Genomic DNA, 17,580 nt, shown 5'->3' on the forward strand with positions numbered 1-17,580 from the left:
CACTCGCTTGGTTTTCGGCACAACTCTTTCATGCTTGTTTAACGCACCTGTAATTTTAGATATCTGTGTGCGGTCACATAATAAACGTAATCAACACTCCGTATTCGCCTTCTAATTAATATATCGTTGGGGCGTCATCTAGTGATGGTTATCAAGACGAACTTTATACGAAGTTTAAGGATTATATTGAATACCGACCACCACAGATCGTTTATTATTTAGATTCACTACGTCTTATTAAACAGTATCAAGTTCAAAAGATATCAGATGTCATTACATTGTAATAATGCATTTTTTAATCCGTCTGATTCAAATGGATTAGCCTAATTAGAAATGAGAATGACTTCATCATAGTATTATTGACCATTTATTTAGTTTTTTTTCTCAGGTTAACCTCAATGTTTCAGATGAATGCTTTTCCAAGCCCTCAAATGTCCTGATACGGCCGAGAGTAGTGAGAGTCAGCCACACTCTCGAAATGCTCTCACATGGCCACGTGCATACAACCACTAACAGGAAAGTCCTACTCACTGCCTTCTCGCACCAGCGATGTTGTTTACGACACTGAGAAGACCAAATCGAATGTCCGGTGCTCTAACCGAATTGGTGGAATGGAGAATCCATCTAAGGGGGAGTTGGAAAACCCTGATTCCAAACCAATGGTCCACATAGGCTCCACCATCCTGAAGGAACAAATGGCATATGAACCAATTATTGGTCACCGGCTACCATGGAACTACATCTCCTGATGTTGCTCCACTACCTTGTGGATTAGACATTTAAATCAAAGGTTCCAGGTGTGACCTCTGTTGTGTCCCGATAAGAATAATGAATGGAAATCTTTGGGATCCAATTATGGACCAATATTATGAGTATATTTTTATCGTATATTTGTTATGCAACTAAACTGTTCATATTCATACCCCTCTTATTCTGAGCTTTATGTTGACCTATGAACTATTATCATACGACTTACCATTCATGAATTATACCCTATCTGTTAATCGCTTATCCCTCATTCACAGCCACTTCTGGCTAATTATTGTACAAATGTTATTTTCTATTTTATTGGTACGTTGTGGTCGGGTTGATTGGTATATAAACAGAGTATGGTTGAAATATAGTGATTCATATCTCAGAGGCTGAGACTTGCATTCTGGACTCAACTGGCTGGGCTAGACAGTGAAGCAGGGATAATCAGAACTGTAGATCGTTCTTACATGTTTTACGCGTCTTTGGTCTGATCGATAATACACTGCTCTCTAATGTTTCAGCCAAGGACACAACAATTGGCACGGGGTAAAAATCGATCCAATTTCCAGTCAAAATAGCCCCCTAAGAAGACCACTTGTTTCGATTTGAGCACCCAACCCTCACAAAAATCGAATGATTTATGTATCGTATATCTATTTTGATGCCTCTTTGTATCATTGTTTATGTGTTCAAATAAAATAAATATATTCACTATTGTCTTCAGTGAGTTACTATCTCACAACAAATCTGGTTGAACTCCACTGGTCACTACTTCTCGCTAGAACTCCAGGATATACCTCGTGAAGTCAGTCACTAATGAGCATATGTTGATTAATATCAGATGGGTTTTTTGTGAAGATTGTAGTAATTTCAATGGTTAAGATCATGAGTCAGTTGAAGCCAGACCACCATGGAAAACCTGGAAGCACTGGATGGCCATTTCGTCCTATTGTGGGACTCCTCAGAAGTGCGCATCCACGACCTCACCCCGTGCGAGATTCGAACCCAAGACCTACTGGTTTCGCGCGCGAGCACTTAACCACTAGATCACTGAGCCGGCCAACATCCAACGGTGTTAATGTCTAACTTCAACTAATCCACGAAATTGAGCGACCCATTCATCATTGGTTTAGCTTTAAATGACTCATGATCTTAACCATTGAAATTACTACAATCTCCACAAAAAAACTCATCTAATATTAAAATAAATATTATAAATAACCTCAATGTTTCAATTAAAAATGCACTTACTAATTCATTGTTACATTCATTTTTTTGTTTTTCTAATTCTTTAATTTGTTCTTTGAATTGTTCAACATCATTTGTAAGATTCTTTATATCATTTTTTAAATTATCAACTAAATTATGAGCTTCTTGTTCTGATTCTTGACTAGTTCTTAATTGATTTTGTAAATGTTCACATTCTCTATGTAAACGATCCATTTCTCTAGAAAGTTGAATTGTTCCAGGTGTTGTTCCATATAATGGAATATTATCATAATTTCCAGGACCAGCAGATGCTGGACGCATACCACTAGTTGAACTACTTATTCCAAATATATTAGTTACTGTACCTGAACCAGTTCGTCCCATACTACGTTTTAACTGTTTAGTTAAAATGAATTAAATAACATAATGATACTCATTTCAGTACTGTGAAACAAATCATATTTAATTATATTGTAGTGAACGAGAACATGACTGGGGACAGTCGAATGTAATTGAATACAAAATTACAGAACATATTATTAAAATCTGAGAACTATACAGTGAATAGTTCATTTGCGAAATGTCAATCCATTGTCTCAAACTTGATTGTTCCTTTTGCAAATATCAGTCAATCATCTCAGACTTCACTGTTTTTGCACTTTCATATTAATTGCTTTCTGTTCTCGTTCTTTTCTTCTCGATTTTCTGTTGCCAGACATTCTAATCCTGACCATCGTTACATACTACACATGTCGATATAAGTAGCACACACCACAATATCACATAATTAATCGTAAGGAATAAAGCTTAAAAATTCTTATTACGTTTCATACATTTCTCTTCACCTATTTCCTTTTCTCACATTCACTAGTTTATTTTCTTAAGTCTTGACCTACTTATCATCCTACTTTCAAGTAACTTATAAATTGTCTTGATTGTTCTTATAGTTTTCTAGTTATCCATATAACTATCAATAGATATGGATCATTGGTGGAAATATAACTGAACAAAAAGTTGTACCATAAGCAAAGATGGATAGTGGTTAGCAGTGAATTCCAGGATGCACGTTACGTCGTATCTGGGACGCATCAGCTGGATGTGCCTGCATCTCAAAGTTGATGTTCACTCTGGCAATCAAATCCAGTACCGTTCGTTTCAAACACCATCGCTTTATTCACTTAGCTACTAAGTCCTGATAGCCACTTGTTTGTGCAATGGAGTGAAGTTTACATTAACTTAGTATTGTTTAATTGAATCTTCTCATTGATGTTTAGGACTACAATTGATCAGTCCCTTATTGGCATATGTTCATATTATGCGTATTGTCTTGATATTGCCTTACTTCTCAAGCATTATAAATAGAGATGGATAGTGGTTAGTAGTGGAATCCAAGAGACACGTTTCGTCGTATCTGAGACTCGTCAGCTGAATATGCGAAGCAATCCACACAACATGCACATATGCCAGTAAGAGACTGCAGTCTTAAATAACAATAGGAAGATACAAGTAAACAATACGAAGTGAATTTAAAAGGTTGTGTCGATTCATGTACTAATATGTATAGTAATTTGTTTACATGTTTAGACCAACTTTCTTTTAGATCGTATTACCAATCGGTTGTATTTCAACTGATTAAGATAAAATTCAAACAGTAGTATCCCAATATGTTTGAAAAGTTGTTAACATATTGTCAAGTTAAACGCTGGTTTCATTATAACTTAGAGATCATGTTGTAGGGCCCTTTATTTTGTCGTCGTTCAGATCGAACGATGTTTGTTGCTGGGATCTCCACTTTAGTGGCCCGTCGATCTGACTCCAAGTAGATCGTATGAATGATTGTTGTCGAAATATATATATGTCGCTTATCCTCCTATATAATTATCGACTTAAATCGCGTTAGTCAATAAAGGAATTAAATAAGTTGAATAACGAGAATGGATTATTGAATACACATATGTTTTATACGAAGTGAATGAAATAGAGCGAAGTGAAACGGCGCGCAGTGGAGATGGCGGGTAAACCAACTCCATTTAACCAAGCGTTAATCAATAGTTATAGTTACACAAAAGCAAGTTACAGGCATGTGATGAGTAATGGGATAAAAAGTGTACACACACATATCCGCTCATATAAAAACAGTCAAGATTGACAAGCGAATAATTAACAAGGTCAAAATGTGACTCAAGTAGGATGAAGAGAATGGGCTATCCGAAAGCTAGAATAAGGTATATAGGCTTAACAATAATAACCGACACTACAATGTAATAATTTAGTAATGTAAGAGAAATAACAATAATGTTACCTGATCTAATTGATCTCTTAAACTATCTCTTTGTCGAGCAATTGAATCACAGTTTGATTGTGTTTCTTGTAATTGACGACTAAGTTGTTGAACACGTGAACTAGCTTGTTTGAATTCTCTTTGATAGCGTTCTGATTCATTTGTAGCATTTTGTACGGATTGTGTTAAATTTGTAATTTGTTGTTGTAAATTTTGCTAGAAAAAAAAGGTAAATAAAGAAATGATATCTTTTGATTAATTGTACTAGATTGTTACGAATTGAATATGGGAACAACAACAGTTTCAGTTAGATATCGATTATATTTAGCTTGAATAATGAACCTATCTAATCACTAAACTGTATCACAGGTCAAACACTAATTCGGAATCCTGACGGGAAAGAAGGCTGAATAATACACTATATCGGGAAATGGAAGCAAAGATGAAAAGGATGAATAGCAATTGGAAAGGATTGCCTTGGACAAAGTTGGATGGAAAATACTAGTGGATGGGCCCATGCTCCTCGATGAGGGGTAACAGGCGTAAGTAATTAAGTAATCAACCCATCTCTGACCTATTGTAAGAAAGATAGCTTCATAGTTAAGTTAATCAACTCGATTTGGTCGAAATCATTGATAATGCCGGCAGTGACTATATGTCACCATGTTTGCTCTTAATTCTGAAGTTTCATGAAATAATCTTATGTTGCTGTTAGTTTGTATTATTCATTGCAAAATATGAAGAACTGGTCGATAATATCTTCTTTTTTATCATCACTGAACCTCAATTTGATGACAGTTGATAAAAGAATCTATTTTCAAAACAAATACAACCAGTAGATACACATTAATGTCTTAATTCATCCACTTTAAGAAGTATATTAAAATACATATAAGGAAACATGTTATGGTATTTTCGGCGAAAGTATAATTTATGGACAAACAAATCAGGTATAAAATAACAGGTCTCGGAGTTTGGTGCGAAATTCATTCATCCATTTGGCTAAATACAGTTTTAGCATTATAGCTCATATCAGTTAGTGATGAAATCCCTAAATGTAATTCCTAACCCTAACCATCAACTGTAAATCATAAGTCGAATTGTTCACACAAGTTTATAACCTTCATTTAGTCCTAGTTATTATGTAGATGCTCTCAACGTCAGCCTAGCGTCGCTCAAAGATCGTCGATAAACTATAGTCTCACCGTATTTTCTATACCAAGGCTGAAGAATAATAACATGTCTTTAGTGTTACAGTCTAACTAACTGACTAACTAACTAATTAATGTTTCCGATTACTGCTTATACTCTTACTACCTCTACCACTACGGAATTTGAGTCGACAACTGCATCTCTGTGCTAATGTGGTGTGGCGACTCGAACTGATGTACGTACGTACGAAGTTCTACGTTGTTACTGACTGACTGACTGACTAACTAAGGTCCTATAATTTTGATTATTTTGTACTAAAACTGAATGACTCAAATGTAACTAGTTCATGAAGTAAATGACTGCATATGTGAATAAAGAAATCATAATACAGTGATAGGAAATTTGAGGGGTTCATTATGTTAATGTAAAGTCCTAGTTGTGATTTTGGATGTGAACACGAGTGTACTTTACGGTTAATCTATCTAACACTAGGATAAAACAGCTAATTATAATCCTCTCCTTATCTGTGACTAGACAGCTAAAATCAACCTGTGATGATAACTATTTTCAAATGAAACTAAACTTTTAGGAATTGTAGCGATTGTTTACACAACAAAGCCATTGCCATAGTTTTAAATTCAACCAGTTTGGTTAACAATTGTTCAATTTTATCAATTACAACTGTTTTATTCTTGACATATGTGAACTCCGTCAGTCATGACTTCTTCTTACTATACATTGCAGTTTGTCTTGATTTTTATGCTTAAAGAGTCCTGGATGTCCACTGACAAAAAGTCCCATACAATGATGAAACGATTGTCTAATGTGATCCCGGTAATCTCAACCGAGATCAGTATATGATGAATATAACTCACAAATTAAGCCAACCTCAACAAAATGTCTTCGAGGAACTTAAATTACTTAATAAATGTATGCGAAAGACCAATTTATATGTTCAGTTATTGCCGTGCTTACTTTATCCAACATATATTGTTGTTGTATATCCAGTGTAGACGTTTCAGCTCTAGCTAAATTAGTTGTCAATTGTTCACGTGCAATATCACGATCTTCAATAGCTTGACGAAGACGAACTTGTAAATTAGCTATTAATAATTGTTGATTAGTGGAATCAGTATGACGTGCATCTGGTGTAGTCGATAATGATGTATATTGACGATCTATCTGTTTATTCAAGCATGTAATCTATGAATAGAAGAATTTCAAGTAAATAATAATACATTTGAGCATCTTATTAAATACTTATGATACATTTCCATTTATAAGTTATATTTGTTGAAGAATGATTTCATTTGGAGTACCAATCGAAGGCTTACTTATGCCTGTTACTCCTAAAGGAGCATAGGTCGTCGACTCTGTTCTCAGCCTTTCTTTCTAGTTCCATCCAATTGTTGTTCATTCTTCTCATGTCTGTCTCCACTTCTGGACGTGATGTGTTCCTTTGTCTTCAACTTCTCCTCACGCCTTGAGGATTTCATGTGAGGGCTTGCCTGGTGACGTAGTTCGGTGCTTTCCTCAATGTGTGTCCTATCTATTTCCAGCGCTTCTTCCTCCGTTGGGATCTGGTTTGTTCTCTCCCACCGTGGGTTGTTGCTGATAGTGTCTGGCCAACGAATTCGAAGTATTTTGTGTAGACAACTGTTAATAAACACTTGTATCTTCTGGATGATGTCTATCACTTACTAATATGACATTTTAAAACAACAAAACTTATTGACTTGTTGTACTACAGTCAACAGAAATTTTTTAATTTATTATCAAAAGTTTTCCCTTTCAAATCTATCTGTTGGATTCTTTTACATAAGAATCAGTATTTAGATTAAAATCGTTACAGATAATGCGTCTTTAATTCAGATAAGTTTCTTCTGAATGGTCTCATTTGAATAGATGAACAAAAGGGTTAACACTATAGTTTCGATGTAATTATCCACATATATGAGAACATACCCTTATGATTGAAAAGCTGTGAGGTCACATGTCAGTTGCAGCATAAAAATATTAAATAATGATAATATTACTATATTCCTTAATTTATCACTTATTTGATTGTTTACAATACATAAATGGGAAAATACTTGACCGAAATAGTGACATCTGTTCCAATCTTCTGTGATGATACATTAGTATGTTCAAGATTTCATATACACCCTGCTGATAAGAGCCAACTAAAATAAAACACGGGCTTATTAGTTAGTTAGTTACGCCTGTGACTCCTATTGGAGCATAGGCTGCCAACCAGCATTCTTCAACACACGCTGTCCTCAGCCTTTCTTTCTAGTTCCATCCAATTGTTGTTCATTCTTCTTCTATCTGTCTTCGTTTCTCGACGTGATGTTTTCTTTGGTCTTCAACTTCTCCTTTGACCTTGAGGATTCCAAGTGAGGACATGCCTGGTGACGCAGTTCGGTGCTTTTCTCAATGTGTGTCCTATCCCCTCCCAGCTCTTCTTTCTGATTTCTTCCTCTGTTGGGATCTGCATTGTTCTCTCCCAAGTAGATTGTTGCTTATTGCTTTCTGTTAATTTTCCCTAACTGTCTAATATTAGAGGTATAACTTACAGATTAAAGAAAATTGACAACTAATTCATCAAAAGTGACAGGAAAACGGAGTTGATTTGAAAATCATTGATAAAATCAATGTAGGACTTGATTACTCAAAAGGCATTTCATCAACTCCGTCTTTTCACCATATATTTGGAAGTATTTAAAGTATTTCATTGAGTCGGTATCTATTGAGGTGCTTCATAAAAAAGCGATTACAACAAACAAAAATACAGATTATTAGACATTCACCTGAGCTTCCTTACGTTCCAGTTCTTTATGAAGTTCTTCAATTTTTAACGTCAACGGATGAGTAGGTTGAGTTGAGGTACGCTAAAGATCAATCAAATATAAATTTTAAAAAATATACAATTAGATAAAATCACCAATCAGTATAAATATTATATTGGAATTTAAATGTAGCCATCATTGAAGTTTATCGTCCAAGATTTGATGAAGTGTAGCGTCTAAAGTACATTGTAATGACGAACGCCGTTTCAACCAATCAATAATCAGTGTTTACGTATGGAAGAACGAATAGTGAAGCTGAACTATGAAGATGGGTTTAAGTGACTTCAGGTAACCTTGACAACATTTAACCCGTTCAACTAACAAAATACAATATAAATGGATAAATGATTTGTGATAGGAATTTAAGTTAGGTTTTCGAATTTTTGTTCGAATGACTATTCTATATAGCTACAAAGTATTCTTGTATGATAACTAGTGTGATTTTGTGATGGGAACATTAAATTAAACTCTTACTTTGTTTAATTACTTGTAGGGAACATACTGTTTTGATAGACAAGCATATGCCGTAACCTTGAAATAGTTTGTATGTTTGTGGTTGGCTCACTATCATCGGTCAGTCAGTCAGTCAATCAGCTACAACGTTGGACCAGGCACATATATGCATTGGCTCAAGATGCCGTACCTCATTATCACAACAAGATGAACACCGGATTCATAGAAGAAGTTAGTTCAATGGTTGTAGTGTATAAAAGAAAGATATCATATAAGGATATATATAGTCCGGGAAGAGAGAATTATTTCGTAGAAAGAAAGTTATGAAGTGATTTTAATCTCATAAATTAAAGGAAGACAGAGCATGTATAAACCTACGCCATTGTAATAGATTCTGAGCCATTTCACCCAGAGTCTCCAACCATTGGGTACGACAGTCATGCGGACCCCAGCCAAGTAGTCTGTATCTACAAACATGGCTAAGGCTAGTTACTATAATTCACCTTTATGGAATTCACGATTCAAAAGTACAAAATTTACAATAAAAATGTAATTTTTGTGTAATCAATGAACTTTCCTTAATTGGAAATCTGTTTATTCACTTTAGAATCTGAAAACATTGAGTAAACAAAGTTATTTATATAACTAAAATATATTCTTCCTTGAAATAGTTTGTACATCTATAATTATTACATCAAACGACCTTGAATATCTTCTGTGGTGTTAGTGTGAACCCTATGTGAAGTGTAATACATTATTAGTTCAGTAGAATGTACTTTACTTAAATTAAAAGTTAGAATATGGATTGTTTTACTGTACCAAAGATATAAAGATGTAGGAAATTATGTAGGAGATTATTGAGTTTTATTTAAGATGATGGACCGATCAATGTTCTAGCGCAGGGTTTCTCAGAAGTGCACATTCACAATGACGTACGCGGGAGTCGAACCTAGAACTTTCGGTCTCGAAAGTGATATTCATTGTTAAATCATACAAGATGGTTGCTCAAGATGGTGAAGAAGATTTGTAGCTCAGGTGGATGATTTTGATGGGGTTTTGTTCTGTGAACGGTACGATTTGGTTGTAGAGATTTAATCGTTCTTCTGAACGACAATCATCAACACAAAATTCACCTAGACATGAAATGTTCGAATTTCTCCACATGTGCTTCACAGCTTATCCTGTACACCTCGATATTCACATTAGTTCTTGTTGACCTTAAACTTGTCATTGTTTACTTCTTTGTTTTGGTTGTACCTACCATTGGTTTGATTTTCGGTCCTATATTTGTGCGTAGTTTTCCTGATTGATTGATAAATTGGATCGATTTCAATGTGCTTGTTGATTGCTAACTGACCTGGATGTTTAGCTTCTAAAAATTCTCTGATGTTTTTGAAGTTACCTCTATCCAACATTCCCAAATTTTTCCAGTCGAATGTGTGTCTGTAGTTGTCATGGCACTTAACTACAAATTGATGTTCATCATGGAGGTGAAGATAAAGAGGATGTCCACTTTGTTTAATGTAATGTTTTTCGCAGTTGGCACAATTTATTTTGTAGAGGTGTACAGGACAAACTGTGAATCATATGTGGAGAAATTCGAACACTTCACTACTACCTGAAGTAAAGAAGAATGATGAAAGCTGAACCATATCATGATATTGCTCAGAAGAACTTTATTTCTCCATAACCAAATTATCCATTTCAGTGAACAAAACTCTATAAGAAAAAATGGTTACTCAAATTACAGATCATTTCAGATTTAAATGATAGTTTTATAAAACATTTCACAATTGGTTTGATCATTAAAAATTAATTGAAATATATATTACTGACTGAAATCATGAGTCAATTGAAGCTAGACCACCATGGAGAACCTGGAACCACCGGACGGCTCTTTCGTCCCAGTATGGGAATCCTCAGCAGCACACATCCACGACCCCGAACACCGCGAGATTCGAACCCAGGACCTATCGGTCTCGCGCCAGGCGCTTAACCAACTAGACCACTGAGCTTGCCGGCATCCAACGGTGTTAATGTCTAACTTTAACCAATCCACAGAGTTGCTCCACCGTACACCATTGTCTTCAGTGAGTTGATATCTCACAACAGACCTGGTTGAACTCCACTGGTAACGGCTTCTCACTAGAACTCCAGGAAATACCTGTTGAAGCCTGACATTAGTGAGCAGTGCTTCCAGGTTTTCCATGGTAGTCTAGCTTCAATTGACTCATGATTTCAATCAGTGAAATTTCTAAACTCTCCACAAAAATACCTTCTAATAAATATATAATAATCAATAATAATTAAAAGAGAAAGAAAGAAGATATTTACCGTATCAGAAATTTGTTCATTTAATTCATTGATTTTATTTCGTAATTGTTCTTCTAATTTTTTACATTTTTCATTTTCTTGTTCATATTGTACTTGTAAATGATCATATTGAATTTTCATTTGATCATACTAACAATTATTGTTTTAGAGAATTAAGTAATATATATATCAATTATTAAATAATATTCTAGTTGAATTCATAAGTCAATTGAAGCTAGATCACTATGGACAGCCGTTTCATCCTAGTATGAGACTCCACAGTATTACCTATCCATGATCACGTCTAGTGCTTCCAGGTGTTTCCATGGTGATCTAGCTTCAATTGACTTATGAATTCAACTATAAAATTACTAAAAAATTTCCACAGAACCCCTTCTGACATTAAATGTATTATTTGTTTGAATCTTCCCATTGATGTTTAGGACTACAGTTGATGAGTCACTTATGAGCAGATGTACAAACTGTGCGTATTGCCTCAATATTGCCTCATTCACAAGCATTCAAGCAAAGATGAATAGTGGCTAGTAGTAAAATCCAGAATGCGCGTTTTATCCTATTTCAGGCTTGTCAGCTGGATACACCTGCATCTCGGAGTTGGTACTTACTCTGGGACTCGAATCCAGTATGATTTGCTTCAAACGCCATCGCGTTATTCACTTAACTACTGATTTCTGATAGCTACTTGCTTTTGCGATGGGATAAAGTTTAAATTCACTTGGTATTGTTTACTTGAATCTTACCATTGATATTTAGGTCTGCAATCGATCAGTCTCTTGTTGGCATACGTACATCCTGTGTGAATTGCTTCGATAGTGCCTTAAGTCAATTAGTCGCTAATTGAATATCACGATAGCTTTCGAAGCGAACAGTACTGGGTTTTAGTCACGGAGGGAAGATCAACTTTGGGATGCTGGTACATCCAGCACCCTGAAATTCCATTGCTAGCTGTCGTAACGTGTGGACTGCAGGTTAGATGCGCAGCGTTTCATTGATCGATTGCAGTGAACACGTAAAACACGTAAGGACGACCTAGAATCCCGATTGGTCCCGCTTCCCTGTCTAGCCCAGCCAGTTGAGTCTAGAACGCAAGTCACAGCCTCTGAGTTATGAATCGTTATATTTCAAACATACTCTGTTTATATACTAACCAAATAGACCACATCGTACCATAAAAATAGAAAACAACATCTGTACAATATTTAACGAGTGAAATAAATAATGGCCAATAGGGAATGGCCATTTAGAGTCCAAGAACATCATTAGACTTAACATGATAGTGATTGGTATATTCCTCAGCATACCTAACACTAGCCATCATCATCTCTGCTTACATTGAGTGATTGTTGTATTTAATTTTGAAAATTTTTGACAGTATACATTAAAACGATCACACACGTTCAAACTGAGGATCTTTTCTTTTCAGTGTACTATCGAGTTACTAAGTAGATATTTAATGGTTAATAAGATTATTTTCTTACTTTCAACATTGTTAAAGCATATATGTCATTACTTTTGAATAGAACATTGAAAATTCATTTTAAAGCATTTCAATTTGGCAAAAGATTCATTCATTGGTTTCAACTTTTTAATAGTTGTGAATCTAATGTATGTCAGTGCAGAAAACATCCTTCAAGTGTTGGATAGTTTAGTTTAATCAAATGCAACTTTAAAATGTATCGAATTATTGCTTATTTTCACGGAGAAGAATGATCTAAACGGTAGAAATCATATCAGTGTATGTATATTGGAAAGCAACTACCAAGGTAAGTTATAACAATCGATTGCTTAGTTGATTTAAATTGATCATCGTTTAGCTTTTTGTTTGCCATAAACTTAGCTTTAATCAAGAGTATCTGGAAGATCATCAGACTAGAAGCGTACTGAAGAGTTTTCTATTGTAGAGTAACAAAACTCAGTAGTACACTACGTTGAACACAAATAAGATCCTATTACAGAATAAAGTTGGTAAAGTTGTGCTATTCATTTATGTTTCAGTAACTAATTGGTAACTCTACAAGAAACTGAAGTAACGGGCTCATTTCTATATTAATTTATGAGGCTATAAGTATTTTCCGTATAGAAACTTAAATTTAAATTGATATTTTAAAGTGATACTTTACTACTTATATGTTTATCAGTAGTGTGGGGCCAGTGAAATGTCATTGAGTCCTAGCTGAATCATCCGGCAGTCGGGTCTCTGAATATCGAACAAATCATCGATCCTCGTCAAGGTCAAAGACAACCAATGCGCACCAGTTATTCGTATGCCATGAACTGGCTCATCCGGCGGTGGTATTACTTTCGTTTGTATCTGCTTTAACTAATATATTTCTGTAATAATGTCCTTTGTGTTGTACAGTCTTCAAAGCATGTGTAGTATCTCGATACGTCGATGGGACAACCCACATAAGGTGCTGACCGCGAGGTATGACTTCGACGTTAGCTTGTTTGTCACACCATTCCCGTCTTACTTTAATCGGCTACCAATCATTCGACATAGATCATCTATGCTGGTGATTTTGGAGTAGTAATAAAACAAACTTAATCTGTTCTGATGACATCATTGATCTTCCCTTTTATAAATAAATAAATAAACAAAAAGAGAGAGGTTCAATTTAAACCCACTTGAATTTGAGTTTCTTCAAATGATTTTTGTGCTTGTTCACAAGATATTTTCATTTCAGTATACTGTTTACGTAATCTGTCTAATTCTTGACTGGAGGTTGTAGATAATCCCATACTTGGCTAATATTAAGTAAACAAAAAAAGATGAATGATTCGAAAACACATTTAATAATGAAGTGTTGGTAAGATTCACTACGTTATAACTAAAGACAAAGTTTGTAGTTCAGTTTTGTAAACGGGAGGATAAAGTTGTAAAGTGTAAAACAGCGTATTCTGGTCCAGTGCTCTAGTTACTTTCGGTAACACAGTCAGATACGCTGAATAATGTGAAGAATTATTTTTCAAGCTATAAGATATATTTTTTAGGTCCAGTGCTAGTTAGCATTAATAGACAAGAAATACATCCCATTCTGAAGGAATAAAATGCCTCCATTAATATTCAAACGAATATAACAGTTAGAGCCATTCCCAAAAAGCACGTAGAGTCTCAATCACTTTCTTGTACAACTTTGCCTGTAGCTCTTCTAGAGCTAATGCCGGTCCCATACCCGAAGGTTGGGCATGGGGTTTGCGACCCCATCCCGTAGAAAACAAACTCTCTAAAAAAACGCTAACCAAAAAAGGAATTCAAATCATTTAAACTCATCAGAGTTGGTGATATGTTTAGTGAAAAATCGGTACATAATTGATGGAAACAAAGATTCAATCACATCATGTATATATACTCAGTTAACGGGATACTATTTATTGGAGTCAGATATAGGGGGTACTAGCCTCTACAATATATATATGGATTGAAACAATATGAGTAGATGAAATTGAATTCAGTTATCTAGAATATTGACATTAAATAACAACAAATAAATAAATAATCTACATCTGCTACTCTTATATCCGTTAGCGACGTAACCATAATAGACCTAACCAAAAGCAGCAACAAGAACATAGATTTCATTTAAAATAAAATTTGATTAGCATTATCAATGGAATTTATCACAAGCATTTTGTCCTACTTAGAACTTGTCAACTGGATATAACAATATCCAATTGTTGGTATTTACATTTAAAATCAAGCTCAGTACTACTCGCTTCAAGCTACAACTCGCTTATTTCTATCACATCAACCGGTGACTACTGAGACTCTGTAGGTCAGTGAATAAAATATTGAAATTTCAAGTAAAATGTATTAGGTTTAGGTTTCAATATTATTATCAACACTAAGATTCAGGTACATCAAGCTGTGAAGTGCCAACCAGGACGAAATGTGCATTCTGAATTCCACTACTAGCAACTATTTAACTTTAATAAAAACTTGTGGCAAAATTATAAGACCTAGATAATACGCTTAGGATGGACATTTGCTAATAGAGTCTGATCAATTGTAGTTCTTCATATCAACAAGCCATGGAAACTCTCCGACGAGTTCAACTTTTCTGTATCAAATTAAAATACATGATTTGATTCTGACTATAGCTTTAATCGGTGAATGATTACTGCATTTCAAATAATTATATAATACTATTGTAATACATATAGCCAGGACAAAAAACAAGATTTAAATGATTCACAACTATTTTACTTACTTGATATATTCTAGTAGATGTTAGTGGTACTCCAGTAACAGATTCTGTTGATTCTTGTCTATCCAACAAACGTTGTCTTAAACTATCAATTTGACTTTCCAACTCTGTGTTACCTTTACGTAGACCATGAATTTCATCTAATAAATCATGCTGTCACAAAAAAAATGGAGAAAAAAACATTGACTAGTTTACAAAAACACTCTTTACAATTTTGTTCTATACAAATTGTTGCTGATAATGTCTGACCAACGGATTCGAAGTATTTTGCGTAGACAACTGTTAATAAACACTTGTATCTTCTGGATGATGGCTTTCGTAGTTCTCCAGGTTTCTGCCCCATATAGTAGAACCGTCTTGACATTTATATTGAAAATTTTGACCTTGGTGTTGGTTGATAGTTGTTTTGAGTTTCAGATGTTCTTCAGTTGTAAATTTGCTGCTTTTGCTTTGCCGATCTGCGTCTTCATGTCTGCATCGGATCCGCCGTGTTCATCAATGATGCTGCCCAGATATGTAAAGGTTTTTACATCTTCCAAATCTTCTTCGTCAATTGTGATTCGATTGTTGTATGCTGTGTTGTATCGGGGAATCTTGCTTTTCCGTTTGTGTATGTTGAGACCTACTGCTGCTGAGGCTGCTGCTACACTGGTCGTCTTCTCCTGCATTTGTTGTTGCGTTTACGATAGAAGGGCCAGATCATCTGCGAAGTCTAGATCGTCCAGCTGTATTCTAGCTGTCCACTGTATCCCATACTTCCCTCAGATATTGACGTCTTCTTAATCGAGTCGACCAGCAGAAGAAAGAGAATGAGTGAGAGTAAGCAACTTTGCGTGACACCGGTCTTTACTTCGAACGAGTCTGTCAATTGTCCTCAATGCATGATTTTGCAGTTTAATCCATCGTAGGTATCCCGTATGATATTGACTATCTTCTGAGGCACGCCGCAGTGTCGAAGAAGCTTCCACAGTGTTGTCCTGTCCACGCTATCAAATGCTAGTCAATGTATTTGATGTAGAGCGATGAATTCCATTCAACTGATTGTTCCACAAATAGTATGGATTAAATTCAAATGAATAAAGTTGGTTTATGTTAAATAAACTACATTAGATTACGTAACATAAAGATGAAGCGGTGAGACTATAATTTATGGACAACCTTTGAGCAACGCTGAAGTGATTCTGAGAATAGACACCTACTGATTAGGACTGAATGAAGGTAATAAACCAGTTAGAATTTACATCTACAGTTGGTGGCTAAGGTTAAAAAATAAATTTACGGTTTTCTACGCGAACCGATATCAGCTATAATGCCAAATCTCTATTAAGCCAAATGTATGAATGGATTTCGCGCCAAAACTAATGAATCGTTATTTTATCTCTGATTGGTTCGTCCATAAATTATAGTCTCGCCGTATATGAGGAACAGAGTTTGTAATGATGGAGAGGATTTGTATCTCAGGCGGATGATTTGGATGGAGTTTTTTCCTCTGAGCTATATGGTTTGGTCGTGGAGCTTTCATCGTTCTTCTAAACGACATCATCAATACAAACTTCAAGTAGAAGTGAAGTGTTCGAATTTCTCCATATGTAGTTCACAGCTTGTCCTGTACACCTCTACAAAATAAATTGTGCCAACTGAGAAAAACATTACATTAAACAAAGTGGACATCCTCTTTATCTTCACCTCCATGATGAACATCAATTTGTAGTTAAGTGCCATGACAACTACAGACACACATTCGACTGGAAAAATTTGGGAATGTTGGATAGAGGTAACTTCAAAAACATCAGAGAATTTTTAGAAGCTTAACACTCAGGTCAATTAACAATCAACAAGCACATTGAAATCGATCCAATTTATCAATCAATCAGGGAAATTATGCACAAATATAGGAACAAAAATCAAACCAATGGGAGATACAACCTAAACAAAGAAGTAAACAATGACAAGTTTAAGGTCAAGAAGAACTAATGAACACCGAGGTGTACAGTATAAGTTGTGAACCATATGCGGATAAATTCGAACATTTCATGTCTACGTGAATTTTGTGTTGATGATTGTCGTTCAGAAGAACGATTAAATCTCTACAACCAAATCGTACCGTTCACAGAACAAAACTCTGAGTTTGTAATATCCTATAAATAACTAATAAAAAATATACATATATATACATAAGCGTTCGTGCGCGAGACCGGAGGCCCTGGGTTCAAATCCCACAAAAGGGATCGTTGATGCGCACTGCTGAGGAGTCCCACAATAGGACAAAATGGCCATCCAGTGATTTCAGGTTTCCAACGGTGGTCTAACATCAATTGGGTCATGATCTCAATCAAACACTTAA

At 35.2% G+C, this 17,580-nt stretch overlaps 1 protein-coding gene across 1 annotated transcript in view; it reads right to left on the bottom strand.

Moving 5' to 3' along the window:
• Nucleotides 1–17,580, bottom strand: part of MS3_00000154 (uncharacterized protein) — a 109,153-nt gene that overhangs the window by 23,040 nt on the left and 68,533 nt on the right. The window contains exons 24-30 of the mRNA XM_051208037.1: nt 15,240–15,389; nt 13,657–13,776; nt 11,032–11,160; nt 8,206–8,286; nt 6,371–6,598; nt 4,265–4,459; nt 2,005–2,358 (exon numbers count right to left, since the gene is read on the bottom strand). Of these exons, the coding sequence (XP_051069978.1) occupies nt 2,005–2,358; nt 4,265–4,459; nt 6,371–6,598; nt 8,206–8,286; nt 11,032–11,160; nt 13,657–13,776; nt 15,240–15,389 (1,257 nt within the window). The remainder of the gene's footprint in view (nt 1–2,004; nt 2,359–4,264; nt 4,460–6,370; nt 6,599–8,205; nt 8,287–11,031; nt 11,161–13,656; nt 13,777–15,239; nt 15,390–17,580) is intronic.

The sequence above is a fragment of the Schistosoma haematobium genome, chromosome 3 (assembly GCF_000699445.3).
Source record: "Schistosoma haematobium chromosome 3, whole genome shotgun sequence".
In the NCBI taxonomy this organism is placed as follows: Eukaryota; Metazoa; Platyhelminthes; class Trematoda; order Strigeidida; family Schistosomatidae; genus Schistosoma; species Schistosoma haematobium.